The sequence below is a fragment of the Salvelinus namaycush genome, chromosome 12 (genome assembly GCF_016432855.1).
Source record: "Salvelinus namaycush isolate Seneca chromosome 12, SaNama_1.0, whole genome shotgun sequence".
Lineage (NCBI taxonomy): Eukaryota > Metazoa > Chordata > Actinopteri > Salmoniformes > Salmonidae > Salvelinus > Salvelinus namaycush.
In genome coordinates this window covers 1,462,601-1,473,651 of record NC_052318.1, presented here as the reverse complement: position 1 = coordinate 1,473,651, position 11,051 = coordinate 1,462,601, and the positions used below count along the sequence as shown (strand labels likewise).

Genomic DNA, 11,051 nt, shown 5'->3' with positions numbered 1-11,051 from the left:
CTACCTACAATATCTACCTACCTACCTACCTACAATATCTACCTACCTACCTACCTACAATATCTACCTACCTACCTACCTACAATATCTACCTACCTACCTACCTACAATATCTACCTACCTACCTACCTACAATATCTATCTACCTACCTACCTACAATATCTACCTACCTACCTACCTACAATATCTACCTACCTACCTACCTACAATATCTACCTACCTACCTACCTACAATATCTACCTACCTACCTACCTACAATATCTACCTACCTACCTACCTACAATATCTACCTACCTACCTACCTACAATATCTACCTACCTACCTACCTACAATATCTAACTACCTACCTACAATATCTACCTACCTACCTACCTACAATATCTAACTTCCTACCTACTATATCTAACTACCTACCTACTATATCTAACTTCCTACCTACTATATCTAACTACCTACCTACAATTCTAGCTACCTACCTACAATATCTACCTACCTACCTACCTACCTACCTACCTACCTACCTACCTACCTACCTACCTACCTACCTACCTACCTACCTACCTACCTACCTACCTACCTACCTACCTACCTACCTACCTACCTACCTACCTACCTACCTACCTACCTACCTATTTATCTACCTACCTACCTATTTATCTACCTACCTACCTATTTATCTAGCCATTCATGAACAAATGTACAACTGCACTGACATCAGACGCAACAGAGGTGTTAACAGCAGACATTATACACGCCTTAAAATACATCTTATAATATACTATATCAAATGTACAACTGTATTTAGTGTACAATCAATGTAGAATTATATCTATCCGCCTATATATCTACCTACCTAGCTAACTGTAGTGAACAACATCACAGTACTACATCTGCCTCTAAAACAGTGTTCATTATATCGCCATGGCAATCTATGGAGCACCTTCAGAAAAATCATGAAGAAGAAACATGATCAAAAACAAAAAACAAAGCCAAAATCATCAGAAACTAATTGCAAAAGGACAAACACCTACATGGTTGATATGAATCTAACAACATCAGCACTGAAATGTGTTTCGAAGAGCTTTGTAATATTTAAATTACAGTTGTATTATTGTTGTCATTTTATAACTTATTATTTTTCTGTTGAGTCACCACTACATGACTCGCATTAAGATACCAGGTCCGTGAGTGAATTCCTACATTCAGAAAAACAAAACACTGTTTCATCTTGACTCTCTCACTGCAATAATAATAATAATAATGACATAATGACATTCAAAAGCACTAACAGAAAGGTCATTAAGATAAATTCATCAACTATTTTACAATGTGATCATTATATGTCACTATGACAAAAACACCAGATGGTAATGTCAAAGGTCAAGCTAACACTGGTGTTTTATTTCTTTTATCTCACCCCCCCCCCCCCTCTCCCCTCATGCCTCCCCCTTTGTTTAGTAGAAACCAAATACAAGAATTGCATGTCACAATAGCAATGTCCATTACAGATTAATTTAATGTTAACAATCACTGTTTTTTGGTATAGTGTACTTCCAGCGAATGGAGTAAAGAAAACAAAGATTAAAAATAAATGTTCAACAATCCAATATAAAGTATAAATAGAAAATAAATCAGATTGAAATCTAGTCATTTCATGTTCATATGAATACTTCATGTCTACAGTATAGGTTAATAACAATGCAGGCAAGTTACTGTATGTAAATACATCACCAGCATGCACAATATTATATTATGGAGAATATTGGAGTGGTTATCGTTTTACACTCGAGGAACAATATGATAGGCAAGTGCATTTTTTTGACAATTAAAAAGGTTAACACAAAAACAAAATGTTTTTATATATTGTCCAAAAAAGGTGTATAGTTGAGCGTGTGGTTCCAGTGTGTGTGTCATTTCAGAGATCTACAATAAGTAATTGTTGTAAACATAAATGTACCTTAATTTAGGGCAAATTCTGTTGCCTTACAATATCAAATGATCTCCTCTACGATATCATTTATTTTGGTAGTTTTAGCGTTTTCATTTTCATTGTATTAGCATATTTTGATATTCTAATAATATGGCACCCTTGACAACCTCGGTAAGGGGTGAGTAATAATAATAGTAATAATAATAGTAATAATAATAGTAATAATAATAGTAATAATAATAGTAACCATGTGCTTGAAGATGTTTATGTCTGTATAGCATATCAGTGCATGAGAGGGCTGTACTGTCTCTGTGTTTCCTCTACTCCTGCTTTCGTTACAGTACTCTAGTCTGGATGACTGGGTCCAAACCAATTGCTGACATCATGGGAACAAAACATTGGGTTATGTGTGTTCAATAACCACAGAGAATACCTGGCTTCACTCAACGATTACAGGGTGAGGCATACTTTTTAGATTCCATGTTGGTAAGTCTGAGGTGTCTAGCTAGAGGTACGATACCTCTTTCACTCTCTCCGGAAACTATTTGCAATTCTTTATTTTTTTACGAGGTGATGAAGTTTTTTGTATTTTTTTTAAATATTCTATATATTAATTTTATTTTTGCACAAGCTTCGATCTCCCCTTACAATTTTGAACGTTCCTCCTCCCTTACCACATAAGTTAAATAAGCAGCTCCACTTCATGTAGCTAACGACATAACAACATGCCAGTCTCCATGCCAGTGTGACGCAACAGCCACACTCTACTCACTGGCTGACTGACTGACTGACTGACTCACTGACCGCAGACCTTCTTCATTCTCAAGTGGTGTTTTGACAAAAGTTGCAGAGGCAATCAAGAAGGAAGGGGTTTATCTATTATTATATCTTTTTTTTTAACTATACTAGAAACTAAACTCATCTCCCCTCCTACTCTTTTTAATGAAATAGTTTCTTCACTTTTTACATTCGTTGGGAAAAATAAAGAACTGATCGTATCATCATCTGTGGCTACCAAAGTTCCACCAGCCAACATTTTAACATTTCTAAGAACTGTTTTATTTTTGTTTGTTGTCATTTGAGTGCGTGAGCGTGTTGTGTGTATTGGCTGATACAGGACACGGGGGTCTTTTTAGGGGCTCTCTAGTTATTGGTTTCGCCACCCTCGTCGTCTTGCTGGTCGCTCGTCCACAGTGTCAAGTTGTCTCGTAGCAGCTGCATGATGAGGGTAGAGTCTTTGTAGGAGTCCTCATTCAGGGTGTCTAGCTCAGCGATGGCGTCATCGAAGGCGGTCTTGGCCAGGTGGCAGGCCTGCTCAGGTGCATTCTGGATCTCGTAGTAAAACACGGAGTAGTTGAGAGCCAGACCCAGACGGATAGGGTGGGTGGGCTGCATGTGCTCCTTGCTAATCTCATGGGCCTCGCTGTAGGACTTCTCAGAGGACTCCACCACACCGGCCCTCTTCTCTCCCGTGGCCACCTCGGCCAGGTAGCGGTAGTAGTCGCCCTTCATCTTCAGGTAAAACACTTTGCTCTCGTGCTGCGTGTCGTTGCAGTTCTTGATCAGGAAGTTGTCCAGGAGGTTGAGCACGTCCTGGCACACGGTCTCCAGTTCCTTCTCAATCTTCTCGCGGTACCCACGCACCATCTCAACCTTCTTCTCGTAGCCGTCCACCGAGGTCTTCTGCTCGATGCTGGAGATGACGCGCCAGGACGAGCGCCGTGCCCCCACCACGTTCTTATAGGCCACAGAGAGCAGGTTCCTCTCCTCATTGGACAAGGCCTCGTTTAACTCTGTCACCTAGGAGACAGAGAGGGGAAAAATAGGGACAGGAATGGTTCAGAGTTGCAGTTAAAAACAGTATTTTAATATTTATAATATCCAGTTTACCTTAAAACAGTATTTTTATATTTATAATATACTGTTTACCTTAAAACAGTATTTTCATATTTCTAATATTCAGTTTACATTAGAACATTATTTTTATATTTATAATATATAGTTTACCTTAAAACAGTATTTTTATCTTGTAAATGACTTTTATTGGCTGTGCCATATGTTCATTTTGCCATGTGTTCCCTTACTAGCTGAAACAACATTTTATATTGATATAACCTACATAGCTCGTCACGATAAACAAAGCAATATTGAGTTGCACAGCAGCTAGGTTGGCTAGAAAAATCAAGATAACATACTCTATACTGAACCAGGAAAACTAAGGAGGCTATTGGAATGCACAGTTAGTCATTCATGATGATTCACACAACGATAGAGGTCAGAGGTGGGATAACTCCCATGATCTTCTACACCAGTGGTCACTGACTGTCAATGGCATCCAACAGCTTCAGGCCGGGGCTGGACCACGCCTGTCTGTAGTAAGCTGACATCATGTCCCTGGCTGCTCATTGGCTTTCTCCTGCTCTGAAAGCTTGTTTTGTTTTGTTTCCACGGGCCTGTGTCTGTCTGGCTAAAGGGTTTTATTCCTTTATACCCTCACAGAGAGGAGACCATGCAGTGTAGCACACATCACAGCCACCTTTACATACTTAACCCCTCTGCTCTGGATATAAAGCCTGCTACTCTAGTGTGTCCCAAATGGCACCCATATGGCTCTGGGCAAAAGTAGTGCACTATATAGGGATTAGAGTCCCACTTGGGACACAGACCCTCTATTTCAGGGCCTTCATTCCTCTCCAGGGCCTAAATTCCACTGCCAGAGCATGGGGTCCCTGGCAGTGACTTTATAGTTCACACCAAGCCCTCTTTGTCTGATGGTTGCCCTACTGAATGTGTTTGTCTGTGACAAACATACAAAAAACTAGATATATTCTAAACATCCTAAACTAGAGAGATTTTGGTGATCTTTAAAAAGCACAGAATTAAACCCATATGATTGGTTGCTTGCTTTAAGCCGCTTTGCAGTGCTCTTGGCCTGTTGCCTGAGGGGTCCCGAGAAAAAAAATCTACAGTTTGCTGTTTGATGACGTTGGCTTAGGAGTTTAACGACAGTTTACAGCCAAATCTAAAAGCACACTAACCTTTTAGGGTATACAGTATATTGCCATTTTCCAGTGCTGATAGAACAACGGCAACATATCATTTGAACTGAAATCTCTTATCAAAAAGACAGACAAAGTAAACATTTAGTAACTTGGAAAACAATGACCGAACCATGGGTGATATTACAGCTTGGCGATATGGCCAAAATATCATATCACTGAATTTTTTTAATTTATGACGGTGTTTGATGGTATTTTATGTTTTTGAATAATAAAAGCTCTACATTTACTTTATGAGTAAGTGAGTGATCCTAGGGTGCTTTATGAGTAGTGAGTGATCCTAGGGTGCTTTATGAGTAGTGAGTGATCCCAGGGTGCTTTATGAGTAGTGAGTGATCCTAGGGTGCTTTATGAGTAGTGAGTGATCCTAGGGTGCTTTATGAGTAGTGAGTGATCCCAGGGTGCTTTATGAGTAGTGAGTGATCCTAGGGTGCTTTATGAGTAGTGAGTGATCCTAGGGTGCTTTATGAGTAGTGAGTGATCCCAGGGTGCTTTATGAGTAGTGAGTGATCCTAGGGTGCTTTATGAGTAGTGAGTGATCCTAGGGTGCTTTATGAGTAGTGAGTGATCCCAGGGTGCTTTATGAGTAGTGAGTGATCCTAGGGTGCTTTATGAGTAGTGAGTGATCCTAGGGTGCTTTATGAGTAGTGAGTGATCCCAGGGTGCTTTATGAGTAGTGAGTGATCCTAGGGTGCTTTATGAGTAGTGAGTGATCCTAGGGTGCTTTATGAGTAGTGAGTGATCCTAGGGTGCTTTATGAGTAGTGAGTGATCCTAGGGTGCTTTATGAGTAGTGAGTGATCCTAGGGTGCTTTATGAGTAGTGAGTGATCCTAGGGTGCTTTATGAGTAGTGAGTGATCCTAGGGTGCTTTATGAGTAGTGAGTGATCCCAGGGTGCTTTATGAGTAGTGAGTGATCCTAGGGTGCTTTATGAGTAGTGAGTGATCCTAGGGTGCTTTATGAGTAGTGAGTGATCCTAGGGTGCTTTATGAGTAGTGAGTGATCCTAAGGTGCTTTATGAGTAGTGAGTGATCCTAAGGTGGAAACACATACATTCTAAGTGGTTTCAATGAGTCTTTTTCCATTCTGATTGTCAGGGTTGGGTAGGTTACTTTCTAAATGTAATCCGTTACAGTTATTAGTTACCTGTCCAAAACTGTAATCAGTAACGTAACTTTTGGATTACCCAAACTCTTTAACGTAATCTGATTACATTCAGCTACTTGTAGATTACTTTCCCCTTAAGAGGGCATTAGAAGAAGACAAAAATGTATGTGACCAATTGAACAACATCTATTGCAGCATAAATCAATGTCACAGCTGGCCATATATGGGTGTTAAATTTTACTTTATGGGAACAAACTTATACCTGCACCGTTTTTCAATGCTGATTTGAATGTCATTGATTAAACTGAGAAGTGTCAAAGATTTTATTTTCGTGCAAATATCCTTTCTGAATTTAAAAGTCATCATCCAAGTAATCATCTAGTTTTTCTTATTTTTTTACCAAATGTTGCAATTGCGATTTGACTTGCGATTTAGATCAAAACACTTGGGTGAACTGTTGGAATCATGGAAATAGAATGATTATTCTAATTCTATAGTTAGAATATAATACTGGGGGGGCGCAAGTGAGCAAGCCATGGAGTAGGTCACGTTTTTCCGAGCTCATGCTGAAATTGCATTTATTCAATACTTTCTTTGCACTTTGACCCAAGAAGAACTAGTAAACACAGCCTTTGAATGACATGCTTTACTTTGTTCAACTTTTATTTTTGTTTTAATGTGTAAATGGCGCATTACCTGCAAAAGTTTAAGTTCAGCGGAGTCACTGACAGAAGAGAAAACACTAAACAAGGAGCTCGAGTTCTTAGACAAGGGGGATCGGTGGCTCCTCCCCTCGGCTCGGCGAAAAAATGAACACAGGGGATTTGAAGGCTGAGATTCTTGCTGCACTCGGAGCGGACGTTTCATCTATACTCAAGGAGCTCAGTGAGGACTTAAATTTTATGAAGTCGGAGTTACAAGCAGTCAAAAATGAACTCGCATTTGAGGAATCATTCTCCTCAAACTCTTTACCCTCAACAATGAGACAAGCATGTATTTCACTAATTCTGAAAAGGGAAGAAAAAATACTTGAGTGTGGTTCATAAGAGGCCCATTTCTGTAAAGATACTTTCTAAGATGATTGCCTGCCATTTTGAGTCAGTCCTTCCCTCCATTATCTCTACAGATCAAACAGGTGTCATTATTTTTTCAACATCAGACGTCTTTAAAATATACTTTATTATCTCTCTTCATCTGACACTCCAGAGATGTTGTTATCACTTAATACTGAGAAGGCGTTTGATCGGGTGGAGTGGGATTATCTATTTTATACTCTCAAACAGTTTGGATCCGGTCCCAATTTTATGTCCTGGATCAAAGTCCTTTACTCCTCCCCTTTGGCTGCAGTGCGCACAAATAATAACCTTTCATCCTATTTCCAACTTCAATGTGGGACAAGACAGGGTTGTCCTCTATCCCCTCAGCTGTTTGTCATCGTAATTGAGCCTTTAGCCATAGCAACAAGGTAATCACACCACTATCAAACGTATTCAAAGAGGGGAGCTTAGAGCATAAAGTTTCACTCTATGCAGATGACATGCTATTATATATGTTTGACCCTTTAACTGGTCTTCCAGAGGTCCAGGTTCTACTAAAGACAGTTGGTAAAATATCCGGGTTGAAGGTTAATCTACAAAAAAGTCTATTGATGTCTAATCCTTCTGCCATGCAAACTTATTTTAGTCATGTGCCCCCCAAGAGTGACTAGACAGAAATTGAAATATTTGGGAATTTCAAAGATCTCTATAAAGCCAATTTCCCTCCCTTGAAATTTCCCTCCATCTGAAACAGGATCTTGAATGCTGTGATTTACTTTCTCTTTCTTTGGGGGAAGAATTAAAACTGTTAAAATGAACGTATTACCTAAGTTTTTATACTTATTTCAATGTATTTCTATCTTTCTGATAAAATATTTCTTAATCTCCATAGATAAAAGCAGATATCAGTTTATCTGGAACAAGAAAAACCCTTGGATATGTAAGAATGTATTGCAGAGATCTCTCTCCCCAGGGTGATCTAGCACTTCCGAACTTTCAATATTATTACTGGGCAGCTAATATAAGAATCGTTCTATATTGGATGACAGAACTCTCTCAAATCTTGCATCAGCTGAGCCTGTTTGCAAATACACTAAAAACCTTATTGTGAAACATTCTCTAAAAATCTGGAAACAGTTCAGGTGATCGTTTGATCTCAGTGAATTTTCAACTTCTGCCCCATTATTAAAGGTCCATACATTCTGTCCATCATTATTAGACCAGGCGTTTCATATCTGGTCTGGAAAAGGGATCTCCTCACTGAACGACTTGGACATTGATATGGATTTTGCCTCTTTTGAACAGTTAGTATAACAATTCTATATTCCTAGATCCCATTTCTTTAGATACCTGCAATTGCGTAGTTTTGTATCTTCATCCTCGAGTCACTTCACGCTCACCTACCTCCCATCTAGATTATATTTTTAATGTGAACCCTAATATCAAAGGGGGCATAAGCTTGATCTATACATTATTAAACTCGCAGAATCTGGATTCCCTGAACTCTCTTAATAACCAATAGGAAGAGGATTTAGGTGAATAACATTCAGACAAGAGAATGCTTTAGAGAATACATTCTTCATCTATATGTCTAAGACATGCTGTAATTCAATTTGAAATAGTTAATCAGTTGCATTGGTCAAAGGCAAAATTATTCAAGATTAGACCAGAAATAGATCCCACTCGTGACCGATGTAAGCAGGCTCCTGCTACTTTATCACACATGCTTTGTACATGCCTGAAAATGAGAGATTTCAGGTTATCAATTGTTGAGACGTTTTCTAAGATACTGGAGAGACCGAGAGAACCTTCTGCCTTTATTGCATCATTCAGAGTGGCACCACAGGAGGCCCCTCTAACCAGTTATATGGAGTGGCACCGCAGGAGGCCCCTCTAAACAGTTCTATGGAGTGGCACCACAGAAGGCCCCTCTAACCAGTTCTATAGAGTGGCACCACAGGAGGCCCCTCTAAACAGTTCTATGGAGTGGCACCACAGAAGGCCCCTCTAACCAGTTCTATAGAGTGGCACCACAGGAGGCCCCTCTAACCAGTTCTATAGAGTGGCACCACAGGAGGCCCCTCTAAACAGTTCTATGGAGTGGCACCACAGAAGGCCCCTCTAAACAGTTCTATGGAGTGGCACCACAGAAGGCCCCTCTAAACAGTTCTATGGAGTGGCACCACAGAAGGTCCCTCTAAACAGTTATATGGAGTGGCACCGCAGGAGGCCCCTCTAAACAGTTCTATGGAGTGGCACCACAGGAGGCCCCTCTAAACAGTTATATGGAGTGGCACCACAGAAGGCCCCTCTAAACAGTTATATGGAGTGGCACCACAGAAGGCCCCTCTAACCAGTTCTATAGAGTGGCACCACAGGAGGCCCCTCTAAACAGTTCTATGGAGTGGCACCACAGAAGGCCCCTCTAAACAGTTCTATAGAGTGGCACCACAGAAGGCCCCTCTAACCAGTTCTATGGAGTGGCACCACAGGAGGCCCCTCTAACCAGTTCTATGGAGTGGCACCGCAGGAGGCCCCTCTAAACAGTTCTATGGAGTGGCACCGCAGGAGGCCCCTCTAAACAGTTCTATGGAGTGGCACCACAGGAGGCCCCTCTAACCAGTTCTATGGAGTGGCACCACAGAAGGTCCCTCTAAACAGTTCTATGGAGTGGCACCGCAGGAGGCCCCTCTAAACAGTTATATGGAGTGGCACCGCAGGAGGCCCCTCTAAACAGTTATATGGGCAACATGCTGGTATGTAGTACTCTTCTAGCTAGACGTCTTATACTATTTAAGTGGAAGGATCAGTTTCCTCCTACTTTTAACCATTGGACAAAGAAAGTTTTGCAACATCTCTAACTAGAGAAAATACGCTACTCTGTTAGGGGATCTGCAATTACATTTTATAATATCTGGCAACCTTTCCTATCCTTTGTAGAAGACATGGACCAAGCTAATTTCACAACTCCATAAACCAATCCAAATTAGAATTTGGATCATTATTTTTACAATTTATTTCCTTTTTTTTGTATTATTTGATTATATTTTTCATTGTATATCATGCCTGCTTTAAGTCTTGTTTTGGGGCTCTGATAGAGCATGGGGGGGGGGGGGGGGGTTTGATCTGCTTTGCTAGGGGATGCGTGTGTGTTCTGCCTTATATCCGTTCTGTCTGTTATCTGTATAATCATAAAAAATGCCACAAAAACAATGTCAATTTTTTTATTTTATGAAAAATTATATAATAGTGGACACCTTGAATACAGTGTTGTTTGACAAGACAACAAATGAAAATGCCAGGGCTGCCAGGTTATTTTGACAGGGTAGAAACCAAAGTGTTGGTCAGTGTTTCCTAGGTGACCCTGTAATCTCTGGCCACATAATTTTTTTTATCTTTAATTCATGTAGCTAACATATTCATGCTTTGCATATTCCTCTTTGATTTTTAAGATACTGCTGCACAAACATCATGCTGATTTAAGCCTACGCCATCACTGGTATCAGGCTGTATAGTTAGCCACGTTTGCTCTGACTCAGCACATTTATTAGCTAGCTAGCTAACCATCTAGCTAGCTAACCAGCGCCTAATGAATTTATTTCAATTGACTGATTCCCTTTTAAATGAACTGTAAATCTTTGAGATTTGTACATGTTGCATTTATATTTCTGTTCTATTTCTAATCAGATCCTCAGAAGTATAACGAGAACAAGGCACTTTTTAAGTCTTGCTCAGCCTGGAGATTCTGTAAGTCTTTTTCCAGTTGAGAGCAAAGGAACGCTACATTCTACCACAGGGCTCTCCAACCCTGATCCTGTAAATTTTCACTCCAACCCTAATCTAGCACACCTGATTATTATAATTAGTTGGTTGATAAACTGTACCAGGTTATTTACAACTGGGGTTGGAGTGAAA

General features: G+C 40.1%; 1 protein-coding gene across 1 annotated transcript in view; it reads right to left on the bottom strand.

Moving 5' to 3' along the window:
* Positions 1 to 672: 672 nt before the first annotated feature.
* The window catches only part of LOC120056803 (14-3-3 protein gamma-1-like), a 31,195-nt gene continuing 20,816 nt past the window's right edge, over positions 673 to 11,051 (bottom strand). Inside the window, exon 2 of the mRNA XM_039005004.1 lies at positions 673 to 3,733. Coding sequence (XP_038860932.1) covers positions 3,077 to 3,733 — 657 coding nt within the window. The 3' untranslated portion in view covers positions 673 to 3,076. The remainder of the gene's footprint in view (positions 3,734 to 11,051) is intronic.